The 17,446-nt window shown below is 47.9% G+C and overlaps 1 protein-coding gene and 1 non-coding gene across 2 annotated transcripts in view; both read left to right on the top strand.

Moving 5' to 3' along the window:
- The window catches only part of MXD1 (MAX dimerization protein 1), a 54,150-nt gene extending 36,915 nt beyond the window's left edge, over positions 1 to 17,235 (top strand). The window contains exon 5 of the mRNA XM_063594886.1: positions 16,597 to 17,235. Within this exon, the coding sequence (XP_063450956.1) occupies positions 16,597 to 16,860 (264 nt within the window). The 3' untranslated portion in view covers positions 16,861 to 17,235. The remainder of the gene's footprint in view (positions 1 to 16,596) is intronic.
- LOC112439012 (small nucleolar RNA U13) lies at positions 13,093 to 13,195 on the top strand. Its single transcript, XR_003027319.1, has one exon. It is a non-coding gene; the product is annotated as a small nucleolar RNA U13 (small nucleolar RNA).
- Positions 17,236 to 17,446: the final 211 nt, after the last annotated feature.

The following is a 17,446-nucleotide window of genomic DNA, read 5'->3' as shown; positions in this document are numbered from 1 at the left end:
CAGATTTTTACATTTTGATTTCTTCTCTCTGGGGGGTGGCAAGTTGAGGGAGCATTCTTCATTTTAGCTTTTACCTGACAACCAAACTTGCCTTTACCCCATCCCTAGAATTGGTGCTCTTGGAATATTGCTGTTACCATCATTTTTGGGGGGCCATCTTCCTAATGCTACACACAGCCTGACAGGGGAGCAGCAGATGAAAGGGTATGCTATTCTGTTTCCAGATGTTTCTTTATGTAAATATGACGCCAATGTAAATCCTGTGTCAAGATCATAGAGAATGGTGCTTTTTACTACAGTTAGCACATGCATTTTTAGAAACTACTACATGTTTTAGAGAATCTTTGCTGTGTATATGTAAACTGTATTGTTCAACTGTTAACAAATAATAAATTATTTCATTATTAAAGAAATTTTGGTCTTTCTGATGTTTTGTATCACAATTTACCCTTTTGTGGTTGTCCTTGCAGAACTGCGTTCATCAGATTTCTTTTTTTCTTTTAATTTAAGGGAAACTTCACTAGCTAAAAGTTTTCAGCCCTTGGAGCCTGTCATGAGGATTGAGATTGTGTGGCTCCAGTTGAGCCCATTTGTTGATCAGAATTAGCCACAGTCCCACCTTCTCCACTGCCCCATCATCCCACCTACTGGTTTCACCTGCTCGTTGACTCATTCTTGGCTGACTTGCCCTTTGTTTTGGGTGCCTCTAATGATGCAGGCTGTAAGCACTGCCAAGACTTCTGCATCTTTCGAGCAGCCTGTAGCCTGCTGGGAAAGATATGCACACAATTTAATGCAGTGTAATTAGTTGTGGAATAAAGTTGTGTGGGAAAGCTCCATGAGAAGTTAGAGGTGGTGCATTCGAGCTGGGCCCTGGAGGAGGTGTGAGTGTTTGCTGGGAAAGGAGCATTGCTGGGAAGGAGAACATCCAGGGCAGTGAGGCAGGTGCTCAGGCAGAGTCCAGCTTCGTGGGGCTGCGGTGTGGCCTGGAGGCTGGGGCATGTCAAAGGAAAGACCTTGTGGATTGCACAACTCACTGAGAGGAGAGAGGCATTGGCTGAGGATGTCCGTTCCTTTACATACTAACCCATCTGGTTAGTATACATTTATTCATTCACTGAACAAATACGGCTTGAGTACCTGCTCCATATCAGGCTCCGTCCTAGAGGTGAGGACACATCTAAGAACAGCACACAAACCCCTGCCTCATGCTGCCACCTTTCCAGCCTGAGTCTCATTGGCGCTCAAGTCCTCATCATGGCAAGTTCGCCAAGTGCAGTCTGTCTTCCTGTTTTTGTTACACCAGGAGAGCACTTTTTCAGAGTCAAGAGGAGGAAAAAGTTGTCTTTCTCCTTGTTGACCAATGACTTATTCTAAAAACCACCTAAAATTTTTGAAAGGTTTTTAAGTTAACTGCATTGGCATTCTGCCTGCAGGTCTGATGAAAAAGGAACTTTCTGGTACTTCTACTTTGGAAAGTGGCCTGCCTTGTCTGCTTTCTCCAAAGAGTAGGGGTGGCAGCTGGGCCCTTTTAGGATGTGTGATTCTAGGATCCATCACTGTGGACAAGCTCCAAATGGAACCCACCTAATAGTGCATTGGTCACAACCTCAACAAAAGCTACGTTCTCTAAAGCATCAGGATCCCTTGTTTACTGTGGTTGCGGAGAGGAAGCTTTGAACTGTAGATAATTAGAAAGACAGCTTTCACATAAAATAGCCTCCCCCACAAGATGACAAATCTTATTTCCGAAGTTTCCTGACTTGTTCACAGTAGCTGGATGAAAAAATATCACTTGTTATGCTGTATGGGCCCATGTCATAACGAGGGTCAGCCCATATTTACTGAGTGCTGACTAAGGGCTGGGTGCGCCACTGCAGGGCCTCCGTGAACCTTCACATTGGCCCTGGGAGGGGAGCGCTAGCATTATCCAAACTTTACAGGTAAGGAAGCTGAGGGAGAGAGAAGTGAGGCATTTTGCCCCAAACCCACAGAGCTAGTGAGGGGTGGGACTGGAAGCGTCAGCAGCCGGGCTGCTGAGCCCCACACTCCCTTGCCCCAATTTTTGCGAGAGCTGTGCCAAATTGTCATCAGTCTTCCATATACGGCATCTTTTCCTTTTTAAGCCTTTGAACGAGGCTACCTATTTTCTTTGGAGGGGACCTTATATTGCAGACAGTGGAGCAGAAAAATGGGAATTCACAATACAATTACTAGGCCATGGCTGTCCTCTCAATCTCAACTTCCCTCTGTGCCTATTGTGAAGAAGGACCCCCCTCCTCTACTGCTGATCCTCCTGGGGATCTAGTGGGAATAAACCAGCATGCTCTCAAAGGAAGACACTCTCTCTATCCCATGTCGTCTTGGTGGCGAACCCTGTGACATCACTTATTTATTCAACCAGTATTTACCATACATGACTTCTACTTAGGCCCTGGAGTCCCCATTACCCAGTGCAGCTTTGACTCACCTCTTCGATGTCACTATGACCTAGATGAGGAGGGCCACACCAAGGCTCTCTGCCAAGAGACTATGGAAGGCCCATTGCCCACTTAGGCCTTCCCATCAATAAAGGACACGTAGGCCTGTCGTCCCAGCTGCTCTGGAGGCTGAGATGGGAGGATGGGAGCCCAGGAGGTCGAAGCTTCTTTGAGCTATGATTGTACCACTACACTCCAGCCTGGGCGACAGAGAGAGACCCTGTCTCAAAAAACTAAAACTAAAAAAACAAACCCTTGTAATCTGCACATGCACCCCCTGAATCTAAAATAAAAGTTGGAATTATTTTAAAATATATATAAAAGTAAAGGACATTCAGCTTCCAGTGGCCAAGGGTCCCACAGGCAGGGTCTCTGCAGGAAGTATTGTTCAGGGCTCAGCCCAAACTGGGTGGCAAGGCGGCTCCCTGCCCACTCTGTTCCATGCAGAATTCTGGAGTCATTGCCTCTGCGAGTGTCCTTGTGGAGACTAGATGAGGTAGATGTGGCTGCTGGCTGCTGGCTGGGTTGAACATGTTGCCCAGAGGAAAGGGAAGCTTTATGTTGGGACAGAGTGACTAACCCACTTCCAGGCAGACGGCAGGGCAGGCTCTAACTGGCTGAAGCTTCCGGGAGCCTCCCCGGCTGTGGGTGAAGGCAGCGTGTCTGGTGAAGACAGGCTAGGGATGTAATGGGACAGGCGAACCATCTTATCCAAAGGGATGACCACAGGAAGAGCCAGGACGGAGGCCAAGGGCATGCACCTGAGGCCAGGTCTGAGCGGGTGGACTGGGGGTATTGGAGCTAGAGAGGCCCACTCAGGCCCTGGAGAAAAGGGCAGGGGCTTTTCTAGGATGCTCTTGGCCTTGCCTGGGGGCAGAGGTGAGGAAGACAGTCAACGCAGGGAGCTCTGTGTCAGAAATCCGTCTGCCTTCAAAGAAAGCAGCCATCCTGGAGGAGAAGGCACCTGGGAGGGCCTTAGGGATAGGGGAAAGAGAGAAAGGCACTGGCCAACCAACACCATTGGCCAGCCAGACAGCCGGGCTGGGTGACACCTGGAGATAGCCCCCAGCCATGCACAGGGACCAGTGGGCGTGGGAGAACCAGTATCTGTTTAGTTACAAGCAGAACATCCAACACACTCGCCTTGCCACGCTGATACTGTCATCCCCCAGAAGGCGGAAAACACCATTGCTGTGAAGCATTCAAGCCAGTAATGACCAACAGAGACCAATAGGCTGGCCAAGTGGAAATAGAAACTCAGGGGGAGTGCCCATGTCCCCTAGGTACCCCGGAAGGTGGTCCTGGGTGATGGTCACGTGCACAGACTCTGGTCAAATGGAGCTAAGGGTCGATGCCAACTCCACCCTTACACCCTCGGTGACCCCAGGCAAGAATCTGGGACTCTGCTGACCCAGTCTGTAGAGTGAGGATAATAACAGCATGTACTTCCCAGGGCTGCTAGGGGGATTAAGTAAGGTAAAGTATGCAAACAGCTTTTCCCCATGCGTGACATGCAGAAAGCATTCAGTACATATGAGCAATTATGATCATTTTCCCAGCCAAGGAGAGAACGTTCGAACACTGTCTGGCATGTGACTTGGATTTTCAGAATACAAAATTCCAACACTCAGAGAAGAAATAAGCTTGGAAGGGAAAATTACATTAGAGGGTGGGGAAGTGTTCAAATATGTCATTCTGACTGTGCTGTTTAGACAACAAACAGTAGGCAGGAAGTGGTTAAACCGAAAGGGGGAGCAGAGGGTGACTCAGGGACAGAATGTGGGCATTGACAGTGGAGGGGTGGCTATTTTCCAGGTAGTATCTCACCTATGTGCTGTTCGGAAGGTCAAAACGACCCTAAGACCCCGCCAGCCCTACAGGGCAGCTCCTCTCATAGAGAGAGCAGGTCGTACAGAGGTGGCTCAGAAAGAGAGACAGAGGGAAGCCCTTGCTAAAATGCCCATATGTTGCAAGTATCTCATCAGAAGAGGCCAAATGACTTCAGTTCCCGCATTCACACGTACCTTTGCACTGCAAATTCAGAACAACCGTAGGTAGAGCTCTACCCAGACAGGGACAACTCCACACTTCAAGTATGACCTCTGAGCAACTGCAGAGGTTGTGATGATTCTTGGCTACTTTGCAGTTAATAACTTTGGTCAAAGAAGCTACCAGTCAATGCAGACTAGCACAGGGCATGGAACAGTGTGTGGCCCAGAAGAGGTATCAGTGGAAGAGTAAAGAGATAATCAGGATGGAACCTGGCCCTGCTTTCTCGTCACCACACTTTATAATGTTAGGGAAAAGTATTCTTTTGGAACTCATTGCAGCAATCCCATTGCTTTCCCCTGAAAAACAGGTGTGTTTACCTCAGGGAAACAGTGAATCATGCAACAGATCATCTTTCTCTTCTCCCTTTGGCTGTCAGGAAACTCAGAGCCAAATTCACACTTCACCTTTAGTAATTTTGTGATTACTTGTTCTCCACCTTTGTAGAGAACAAGAGGATACTGCCATGAGGAATCACAGTGTAAAATAAAAAGCTTTTGCAAGCAGAGGGAAGTGAGGTTGACTAAGCAGGAGTGAGATTATTGGGGTCAAGGGTGTGGAGAGGGAAGGTGAATGTGAGGGGGTTTTGGTTTTTTTGTTTGTTTGTTTGGTTGGTTATGGAAACAAACTTGCCAAGGACTAGGAGGGAGGTGCCCCAGGGCTGGAAATAATCCCTCCTGTCTAGAAGAACTGGGGCTCCTTTGGGGATATCCGCAGAGGCCAGAGGCAGTGGCAGTGCTGACCTGGGTCTGAGTCCCCTGCCAGAAACAGGAAGGAATGCCACCCTTTCTCCTCAACTGGAGAAAGTTCGTTGGATTGCAAGTAAATGAGAGTAGTGGTCTATGGAACTAGCTTTGAATCCGATGTTACAGATTTTTTAGGAGTAAGCCAGAGAGACAGAGGGAGACCCCGTCTCTCAAAAAAAAAAAAAAAAAAAAAAAAAAAAATTAGCCGAGGTAGTGGCCTGTGCCTGTGGTCCCAGCTACCTGGGAGGCTGAGGCGGGAGAATTGCTTGAGCCCCGGGAGGTGGAGGCTGCAGTGAGCCACGATTGCACCACCGCACTCCAGCCCGGGCCACAGAGTGAGACCCTGTCTCAAACAAACAATCAAAATTAATCGCTTGCAAATTTCAGTATTTTATTACACCATCCTCGGCCCCACCAAGGTTTGATTAGCAGAGACAGGTCACGGCAGGAAGCTGTCCAGCGGCATGAAGGGGACACTGTCCTCAGCCTGTTCCACTCAACGTCAATACATCCATTTGCAGTCGGGTATGGATGGCACATTCTCTACATCTAGGGATGACCCCGTGGTTGCCAGATGGCACTGAAGGCCTGACAGAACCAGGATCCAAAAGTGCTTGACAGGCCGCAGTGGGGGCAGCTTGGACCAGATGCCTTTAGGAGGGATCAGTGGAGGCTCCGGGCTGGCTGGGAAGGCTTGCAGCCACGGAGGGCGGTGCTGAATACCGCAGCTCGCCCTGGAGGAAAGGGGGCTGGCTGCTCCTACAGAGTGGAGCCCTTTGGTCTCAGGAAGAGGCCCCGAGGGAGGGGGCTGCCCTGCCTCCGGGGCCACCGGACCCCACGGAAGCCTCCGAGGTCCTCTCCCTGTCTCCCGCTCTGCCCACGCCCCCCGCCTCCCCTGTAAATCCTGCCCTCCCGCGAATGCCGTCCCGCTGACAGCACTCAGGCCTCCCCCGCGGCGGGTCCCCACCTGATCAGGCCCTGTCTACCCCCCACCCCTCTCCTCACTCACTCTTCCCTGGACACCTGGGGGCCCCCACTTGGGGAGCCTGCCTGGCCGCTCCCCCCGGCACCTCGCGGCGGACTGCGCTTCACTCAGGTCTCAGTGCAAACGTCCCCGTGTCCTTGAGGACCCCCGAATCCACCTGTATAAAATCGCAGCTCCCTGGTCACTTTCTATCCGCTGTCCGCGCAGTGATGCATTTCACTTTCTCTTATCACCACATGACACCTTGTATTTTACCTGCTTGATGTTCACACGGACCTCTGCCGGAGCAGACCCTGCAGGCCCCCTGCGGCTCTGACCCAGTGCCCAGGACCATGCCTGTGTGTGCTCAGCGATGGCCACTTGGGGATGGATGGGCGAATGAATGAATGAATGAATGAACGAACGAATGAACGCTTTTTAAGAGAGACAGAGGAGAACTTTAGGCTCAGAGCTAAGGCAGGACAAGAGTCTCCAGTATCATATGGCCCCAAGCAGAGGTGATGAAACAAAGCCAGTGAGGTTTTTACTAATCACTGGCCTTGATCACCATCGGAATTGTACAGTACAGTGAGGGCCACAGAAAATGCCTGGGTTTTGGAAAAATCCAGGTGACTGGTTCAAAAACAAAAGCAATTGGACAGAAAACAATTTGGTTGAGAACAAGTTGCAGAGGAAACAATTCAGCCCAAAGGACAATTTGGTCTAAAAGTATACTCCACATTATTTTTCAAAAATTAGAATTTTAATGCAGCATGAAGGTGAATTGCATCGTTTTGTGCCTTTTCAAGTATTTTGCTTACATTTCGGCATATTTAGTTTTACCCTGTGCTTTAAATTTCTAGTTAATTTTTTAGTTAACTATTTTCATTCTGTTCATTTTTAATGTTTTTTATCATGATTTGGCACATGCATATGTATTTGTTTGTTTGTTTTTTGAGACAGAGTCTCACTCTTTCGTCCAGGCTGGAGTGCAATGGCACGATCTCAGCTCACTGCAACCTCCGCCTCCCGGGTTCAAGCGATTCTCTTGCCTCAGCCTCCCGAGTAGCTGGGATTACAGGCGTCTGCCACCATACCAAGCTAATTTTTGTATTTTTAGTAGGGATGGGGTTTCGCTATATTGGCCAGGCTGGTCTCGAACTCCTGACCTCAGGTGATCCACCTGCCTCAGCCTCCCAAAGTGCTGGGATTACAGGCATGAGCCACTACACCCGGCCAGCACATATAGATGTAAAAGTGCGTAAAACATAAAGGTGCTGTTTAATAGTTATTATAAAGTAAGCACCCACAAAAACACAACTGGTGAAGAGCCAGGACATCACTGGCCCCCAGGTACACCTGAGTGTCCTTCCCAACACAGCACCCTTGTTAGCCCTGAAGGACACAGCCACCCTGCTGCTGGGGTAACCGTGTCCTTTTTGCCTTTGTCCTCTTGCCTCCTAAGAATGCATCTCTAAGCCTGGGCTTTAGGTTTGACAATCTGTTTGAGAATACTACACAAATGAAATCATATTGTGTATGTTTTGTGTCTGACTTCTTTCATTCAACACTGTGACATTCGTTTTTCTTGTGTGGTTGCAGTACATTCCTTTTCATTACCATACTGTGAGGTTTATAACAGCAAAATGTTGGAAACAATCTAAATGTTAAAAAATAGGGGAGGCTGGGCGCAGTGGCTCACCCCTGTAATCTCAGCACTTTGGGAGGCCAAGGCGGGTGGATCACTTGAGGTCAGGGGTTCCAGACCAGCCTGGCCAACATGGTGAAAACCTCGCCTCTACTAAACACACAAAAATTAGCCAGGCATGGTGGCTGGCGCCTGTAGTCCCAGCTATTCTGGAGGCTGAGGCTGGAGAATCACTTGAATCCAGGAGGTGGAGTTTGCAGTGAGCTGAGATCACATCACTGCACTCCAGCATGGGCAACAGAGTGGGACTCTGTCTCAAAAATAAATAAATAAATAAATAAATAAATAAATAAATAATAAAAAATAAAATAGGGGATTGGTTTAGTAAAGTATGAAAGTTTACAAAACAGAAATTACCATGTAATCCTATTTTTGTTAAAAGGAAAGAAAGAAAAGGCAAGAATGACAGAGTGAAAGAGAAAGAATGAAAGAAAATACATTCATATGAGTGTATATAGAGAAAGGTCTGGAAAAATACACCGTGTTTGACCTAAGCAGGGTGAGTGGGTTCAAGGTTCTTATATATGTATATAAAATATGTGAGTGTGTGGCCCAGGCGCAGTGGCTCATGCCTGTAATCCCAGCACTTTGGGAGGCTGAGGCAGGCAGATCGCGAGGTCAAGAGATCGAGACCATCCTGGCCAACCTGGTGAAACCCCGTCTCTACTAAAAATACAAAAATTAGCTGGGCATGGTGGCAGGTGCCTGTAGTCCCAGCTACTTGGGAGGCTGAGACAGGAGAATCACTTGAACCCGGGAGGCGGAGCTTGCAGTGAGCCGAGATCACGCCACTGCACTCCAGCCTGGGCAACAGAGCAAGACTCCGTCTCAAAAAAAAAAAAAAAAAAAGTGAGTGTGTGTGTGTGTGTGTGTGTATATATCTATATGTATATTTATATATATAGATCTATACACACACTCATATCATATACATACATATCATATATATATCTATATATAAACATATATATACATATCATATATATATCTACATATAAACATATATATATACATATCATATATATCTATATATAAACATATATATATAGATAGATATGATATGTAGCTCTAGATGTAGACTGACCAACGTTTCTGCTTTTCCCGCAAGGCTCACTCATTGCTTTTGCAATTAAAAAAATACTAAAGGAATTTGAACCATGAAAGAATAAACAAAGCAATAAAAATGAACAATCAAAAAAGAGGATGTGGAGTTTCAGGGGGGTTTTAGGGGTTTTTTCTCTCCTAGTTTATTTTCAGCCAATTATGTCTCCTCTACTTACTTGATGATTTTTTTGGTGAGTTTTTTATTTTCATAAATTGATTTTTAGAATGAATATTTCCAACCACAGTTAACTGTTTTTGAGTTTTGTTAATAACTTATACACTGCTTAGCTAACAAAGACCTAGTTGTTGGTTACTTCAGCTTTTCAAATTCATTTTCACCCACTTGCCTTGCTCTGTTTATAATAGATTAAAACAACCTAAATTCATTTTAATAAAATCTTTGTTTGACCAAACTGTTCCAGCTAACTAAATTGAGTGCTCCAAAGTCAAGCCGGCTTAAATTCCAATCTCAGTTCAGCCACTTACCATTTACACAACACTGGGCAAATTAACCTCTCCCAATCTCAATTCCCCCATCTACTAAATGGGTATAAAACCTACTTTGTAGATGTTTTGTGAGAATTAGAAAGAAATTGCCTGGCTGGGTGCAGTGGCTCACTCCTGTAATCCCAACACTTTGGGCGGGAGAATTGCTTGAGCCCAGGATTTTGAGCAATATGGCAAAACCCCGTCTCTACAAAAAATACAAAAATTAGGCATGGTGGCCCACATCTATAGTCCCAGCTACCAGGAGGCTGAGATGAGGGGATTGCTTGAGCCTGGGAGGTCTAGGCCACAATGAGCTGTGATCGTGACACTGCACTCCAGCCTGGGACGACACAGCAAGACCTGTAAGAAAAGAAAAAGAAAAAGAAAGGAAAAGAAAAGAAAAGGGAAGGGAAGGGAAGAAAAGAAAAGAAAAAAGAAAAGGGAAGGGAAGAAAAGAAAAGAAAAGAAAAAAGAAAAGAAAGAAAAGAAAAAGAAAAGGAGAAAAGGAAATGAAAAGAGAAAAGAGATTGCCACATAAGCAAGCTGTGAGTTACTTCATCTGGGGCTGGATAGTTCTTTATTGTGTGGGTTGTTTGGTGCATTGTAGGATGTTTTGCAGCCTCTGACCTTTACTCACTAGATGCCAATAGTCCCCCTCTATCCCCTATCCCCTGGAAGATGTGACAACCAAAAATGTCCCCAGACATTGCCAATACTGCCTTAGACCTGTCCCTCTCTCACCTCCATAACAAATGCCCCTAAGTCCTGTTGGTTCGTCCTTCATGTTACCTTTGGAATCAGTTCCCCTTTCTTACTAGCTGGCTTGGCCCTTCAGCCCGTACCAGGGCAGCACAGAACCCCCAGGGCAACCTCCCTCCATCAGGCCTTCTGCCCTGCCTCCCTCCAGGGGCTGCACAGCGGGGTGAGACATGAAAACATGAAGGTCTGCTTTTGCTCTTTGATTTTCTCCTGTTTCTCCCAGCTCAGGCAAGTAGCCAGGACTTTCATTTTACTGGGCCAAAAGCCAGTGTTGCGTGTAAGACCCAAGACACTTTTCTTCCCCATCTTCTGTACCTGCCTAAACCATGGATCAGTGTATGACCCAGTGCTCTGGACAGGGAGCTGTGGGTGGTCTCAGGAAGAGTAAGGGAATATGCAGAGAGCAGATCTGGTTTGACAGGGGATGGACAGTGGTCAGTCCTGGGGACAACTGGCACCCACACACCTCTCAGCAGCCTCACTCCAAGCAAGTGGCGGGACAGCACAAGGGGTGGGTGCCTGGCATCCCTAGAGAGGGAGGACATAAGACAGGGCCTCCTTGTGCCCGTGCATGGCACAGAAAGCAGCACAACTTTGTGGCCGGAAGGGCTCACATGTGCAGGGACGCTGGGCATTTCCATGGACACAGTGTGACCGCGACTGGGCAGTTACAACCTGCAGGGTCCTCTTTCTCTAATGCTTCACTGCTGCATAAGTTTCTGGGACCTTTCCCCCAATCCAGGGTAAAAAGAGCTCACCAAAGTGACTGAGAATGAATTTCTCAAATGCCTGGCTGAATGGGGACTCAGAGTTGGACTTAATTTTCTTTTTTTTTCTTTTTTTCTTTCTTTCTTTCTTTTTTTTTTTTTTTGAGAGCAAGTCTCACTCTGTTGCCCAGCCTGAAGTGCAGTGGCACCATCTTGGCTCACTGCAACCTCCACCTCCCAGGTTCAAGCAATTCTCCTGCCTCAGCTTCCCAAGTAGCTGGGATTACAGGCACACGACACCATGCCCGGCTAATTTTTTTTTTTTTTTTTTTGTATTTTTAGTAGAGACAGGTTTCACCATGTTGGCCAGGCTGGTCTCGAACTCCTGACCTCAGGTTATCTGCCTGCCTCTGCCTCCCAAAGTGTTGGGATTACAGGCATGAGCCATCATGCCTGGCCAATTCACTTTAATTATGGAAAACTTTCTTAAATGACATCTCTCACATCAGCATCTATGAGTTTGTAAACTGAGGTTCAGATGCATCTCATGATGCAGATGCCATCAAGTCACTTTCCTGCCTCCAACCCCGCCCTGGCTCTCCATTGTCTGAGAATGAAGGCTCCTCATGGCCCACCACAGAAGAAGCAGGGGCTCAGCTTCCACTCCTGCTTCCAGGCCAGACATCACTAATCAATCATGGCATCTTGCTGGCTGTGTCTGAATACAGTCCCAGAATCCTTTGCAGCACTGCCCACTAGGCAGCCACATGGGTCTGAGCTGGTCCTTAAGAAGGCAAGTAGTTTCTCTATTTTACCCCCATTTCCCCATTTTACTGCTTCTTAGATCCAGATATACCATTGGCAGATACATTTGCATCACAGAGGTGGTGGTTGTTTTCTCCAAGAATATTAATAAACTTAAAACACACTTTTGAATTGAGTGCATTTTAGAGCTGAAATAAAAGCAGCATCTCCTTCCCTGGTCTCCTGGAGTTTCCTCAAAGTCCATATGAGAGGATCCATGCTGGCCTCCGTCTTCTCCTCCTGTCTCTGTTAGCCAACACCAGCAGGCTGGTCCTTGCCTCCCTGTTTTCTTCTCTTTCCTCCCTCCACCCCAAATATTCCCGGGAAACATCCATTCATTCATCTTTAAAGACTCAACTTAAAGATCTCTAGGGAGCTGTCCCTGACTGCACAATGCCCCACCCAGCACAGGAGTGGGGAGGAGGTCACAGCACAGGGTCACTCTAAGCCCTGCCTGCCTCCCTCTCCCAGACTGTCCTAGAGGACAGGGCTCCCTTCACGTCCTTCCTAGTGCAGGGAGAGGCTCTGCTAGGAACTCCTAGAAACAGGAAGAGCACCACATGTGCCTTGGAGAAGTCACCACAGTCCAGCTCAGAGTTACACAGTTCTCCAGGCTTGGGGGTTACTGACCCACAATATCAAGCAGTCAAAACCTGAGAGCCAATTGATTAGCCCACAGTGAAAAGCATAACAGCTTTTCTTGCTACCCAGCCAAGAGGCTTCCTTACCCGAGGTTACTTGGCAACGGTGGACTCAGTACAGGAGCAGTGACTGATGGGCCTGGAACGTGGGGTGGCGTCATGTCTGACAGCTGCCCCAGTATCTCCTCAGTGTAGAGGACCAGGTGGGCAGACCAGGTCACCTCCCTGGAGCGTGGAGGCTGGCCCTTCCCTCGCATGGCCACAAGGGCAGGACTCATGGCCTTCAGTCTATGACTCCAGCTGCCCTCTTGATGGACACATCGTGTCCTCAGATAAGGACACACCTTGACACTGGTCCTCGAGGCACTCCCTGCACACCTGGGAGACCGCCACTCTCCTGCCAGCAGCTGCGCTCGGCTTCCTCATTTGTCTTTCTCATTTGCTGCCAAGGGCCACCCACACCTGGCACTGGGTGGGAGATCTGAATGAGTGGGTGCTCCTAAGCTTCTCTTCCATAGGTGCATGGGTTAGCAATTCGGAAACAACTTTCTGGGTATTTTAGAACTGGGCAAATAAGTAACCTGGAGCCAGGTTTCTCATTATTAGAGAAAGAAGTCACAAATCTCAAGGGGAAGGTTACGATCCTTTTGTAGCTTGTAAGCGTGATGATTGGATGTCTGCGAGAGCATGTGTGATGTGCCACCTCGCACCTTGTTACAACATCGGCACAGTAGCTGTGTGACATGAGAAATAATAAATAAAGGGGAAGGTTAGACTAAGTCCTAGAGTGTGGGGTTGGAATTGGAAGTATCAGCAGGAACTCATATTTTAATATATAGAGAGAGGGAGAGAGAGAAATATAGAGAAGTGGACTCTATGGTTTTCTTCTTAGCTCTGACCACTGAGAGGTCCTAGGAGTGATGGCATGCCAGTAGCAAGAAGCACACACACCTGACACCCAGATCCTTGTTTCTGAATATCAGACCCCACTCAAAGGAACCAGAGCTCCTGGAGAAATGGCTGATCCCAGGGCTGGTACAGGGAAGGGACAAGATGAGCCTGGAACATCTTGTGCCAGAAAATAAGGAAGGGCTCTTATGATGATGGGGACACATCCCAAGGAGACAGGAGCCAGTTTGAAGCTGCCCCCATGGCCAAATCTAAAACAATTTGAGCATCAAAATAAATAATGATTGTAAATGAGTATAACTCATAGAAAAATAAGAATCTGTAAGTCCACATGGTATAAATCAACCAATAAATGAGTAGAGAAAGCTCTTCTGTAGAGTTGAGGGCCAGCTAATAGGTATAGAAGGATAGAATTAGTCCTGTAAGCCCAGCTACTTTGGAGGCTGAGTCAGGAGGATCACTTGAGCCCAGGAGTTTGAGACCAGCTAGGGCAAAAAAGCAAGACCCTGTGAAGAAGAAAGAAGAAAGAAGAAGGAGAAGGAGAAGAAGAAGAAAAAAAGAGGAAGAAGAAGAAGAAGAAAGCAGAGGAGGAGGGGAGGAGGAGGAGGAGAAGGAGGAGGAGGAGGAGAAGGAGGAGGAGATTAGAAAATCACCATCATTTGGTAATTTGGTAATTTGGTAATATCACAGTGACAATTCAGACAAAGATCACCAATGGGTGCTGAGGCTAGTGGTGACAGTCTTATGAGAAACAAGATATTTATATGGCTTCAGAGTGTCTCCCCACAAGACACTTACTCATGACGGGGGTAAAATAGTTATTTATGGAGTAAAAACCTGGCAAACAGCATTTTGACCAAGTGATGAAACAAGTCGGCAACATATGCCTCCTGATACGACGTACTGAGGATGCACCATCACTTCTGGGTATTCCTGCCCGAAACACACAGCCCGAATCTCACCACAACTGAACATCAGATTCAGCCAAACTGAGGAACATTCTACAGAATAACTGGCCAGGCGTCCTCAAAACTATCAGGGTCATGAAAACAAAGACAGAGGAATTACTCAGATTAAAGGAGATGAAACAGACACGGCAACTAAATGCAATATGTAGCTGAATTCAGTCCTGGACTAGAAAATAATCTGGGGGCCAACAATGTTCTTGTTGGGATAATTGGAACCATTGGAGTAAGATCTGAAGATCAGATGATAGTGGTATTACATCAGTGAACTTCCTGATTTTGATAACTGCATCATGGTTATACAAGAGAATGCCCTTGTTGTTGTTGTTGTTTTCCCCTAGGAAATATACACTGAAGTATTTAGAGATAAAAGTGCATCATATTTGCAATTTTCAAAGGTTCCTATATATATATATAGGAGAAAAGGAATGAGAATGAGAGAGATGATGAAGTTAATTGGAAAAATGTTAATATTTGGGGAAACTGGGTGAAACGTGGAAATTCTTTGTACTGCTCTTGCAACTTTCCTGTTAGTCTCAAATTAAGACTTAAAGATTTTCTGGATAAAAGCATAAAGAATTATCTAGTATGGTCTGGGGAACTGGCATGCATTCAGTTTGTGGTGGTCATTATTAGAGAAGAAGGCAGCTTGTAGGGGCCCCTTAACTAGAGGTATTAGAATGTTCTAGGCCAGGGCTTTTCAAACTCTTATGTCCCCTAGAATCACTTGGGGATCTTGCTCACTGCAGATTCTGGCGCTGGTCTGGGTGGGGATGGAGAGTCTGTATTCCCAACAGGCTCGCAGGTAATGCTGATGCCGCCTTCCTGCTGGTTCATGGATCACCCTTTGGGCAGTACAGGGGTAGATGCCACTGGAATTTAGACCATGGGTTCCCAAGCCTGCTGCACTTTGGGACCACTGGAGGAACTGATGTTCATGGGTCTTCTCTGGTGATTATCATGTGCTCCAAAGGCTAAACCTTCACATTGATCCTGCATCCTCCTTTCCATCATCGCAAAAGCAGACCTTAGGTATAAGGACTGCCATGGTGTCCAAGCAGAGCCTTTGCTGCTGCTTTACTCCATCCTATACCCAGAAGCCAGATGAATCTTCCTGCTCTCCCATGGTTCAAACACCCACTGTGGGAGGCAGGTGTGAACTCCTCACCCAGACAGCAAGCCCTCTGTGGTGTGGCCACAACCCACTTTTTCTGGCTTCTCTCCCGGGCTTCTCTGTTGTTTGATACCTGACTTCCCAGAGAGCAGCTGCTCACAGTCCTGCAGCTGGGTTCCACATTGACGCATCTGCAGCTGTGATCACTCTCACCCACATGCAGCAGCCGTCTCAGCCTCACTCGGGTCTCCCAGTAAGAAGCACCACATGGTCCCTTCCTCCATGGGGGCCATGCTTCAGATGTCACAGACCCCACCCCTCACTGTGCCCTCTCGGGGGGCCCACATTTCTCTAGGAGAGAAAACTGGCTGAGAGCTGGAGACCTGGGGGCTCAGACAGGCTCTCCTCACTCAGAGCAGGGGAAGAAGGTGTCGGCTGCTGGGACACAGCATCCCATTTGCAATCACCCAGGACAGGGCTCCGCTCCGTGTGGTGTGTGGGAAAGGGCAGGGAGGCTGGGGTATTGCTCTGGAATTCTGGCCTGGCCACCAATTCCTTAGTCCCCTCCCCAGCTCCCCACCCACCCACTTACAGACTCTTTACCCTCCCTCCTTCTACCCAGCACGTGGCTGGGATCCAAAGGACCTGGAGGAAAATAGGTCACAGGGAGCTGCCACCTGGATTGTTCCCTCGGGAGAGGGCTCGGCCCATGAGAGAGCAGCATGCGTTAGGCCACAGAGAGTGGGGCTGAAAATCAAATTTGAGAAGGGGGATGCAGGATCTGGGAGTCATCCGGAGACCACCCTTTCTCCAGTTCCCCCATCGCCTTCTCCAATTCTCTCACCCCCTTCTCCAGTTCTCCCACCCACTTCTCTAGGCATCACTTTTCTGGAAATAGATTTCCTCCTGATCCCACACCTGTCCTTTCTCCACGTGCCCTGGGGCTGATGGAGCTAATTTCAGTTAAGATGCTTGGCTGCCCAGGGAAGGGGCCTTGGTAAACCCCGAGGATTAGGGGCTGAGCCATGCCTCAGTTCCCAGGAGAATCACAGCTGGAATCGGAGGGAAGAAGGGGCCAGGGAGGGGCAGCTGATCCTGGCTCAGATCAGCTTCAAAAAGTCCAGGGGCTTCACTCCTGCCTTCTGTCTCTCTCTCAGGAGCTGTCCAGGTGGGAACTTCAAGAGGCTCATTCCACCCTGGAGGATGGAAAATGGTCCTTCATGCCTCCATCAAGAGGTCTGGGATCCCCGCACGTTCGAGTCTCTGACCTTGCGCCAATCTTCCTGGGCCCAAAGTTTGGAGGGTGCAGGCCACCCTCCCCTGAGAACAGGCTCGCCCGATGTGCTTGGTGGGGAGGCCTGAGATTTGGAACAAACTGGCTCCTCTGTGGAGACTTTTGTCCACTCAGCTCCTCCCTATGAGTTTCAGATTCCCAGCCCTGCTGCATTCCAGAAAAAGAAACAGAAATTTGGAAGCAAATACAAGATGGACCCCTAAAAGAGTTGCACACCCCATTCCCAGATCTGGGAATGTCCTCCCCTCCATCAGGTCATCTAGTTTCAGGCTCTGTTCCAAGTCCCTCCAAGAAGAAGCTGACCTCCCACCGCCGGGACCCTGCCTTGCCACAGCCTCCCCCGTCCTCCAGCATGCCCTTGGGCTGCCCCACACAGGTCAACACTTGTCTCCTGGCCCTGCTTTCTGCCTCCGAGTTCTCGCTCCTGGACAGCTGTAAGAACCTATTTGCCCAGCAGACACTTTCCTGTTTGTTTATCATAACCACAATTTCCCAATCCCCAATCAAGACATCTCACATAAAACTTTAGGGTCACTTTTGGGTATAGAGGCAATTTGTATGCTAAAATACTACAGATTGAAATAAGTAGAGGAATTATGACGATTCAAAATAATGAGAGCAATTCTGGAGGGAATAAGTCAAAATATTTTATGCTGAGACTGTCTTAGAAAATCCAAGACCTGTCATCCCTGTGTATATGTTCTTATACCTCC

The sequence above is a fragment of the Pan paniscus genome, chromosome 12, assembly GCF_029289425.2.
Source record: "Pan paniscus chromosome 12, NHGRI_mPanPan1-v2.0_pri, whole genome shotgun sequence".
Lineage (NCBI taxonomy): Eukaryota > Metazoa > Chordata > Mammalia > Primates > Hominidae > Pan > Pan paniscus.
This window is presented reverse-complemented; position numbering and strand designations above follow the sequence as displayed.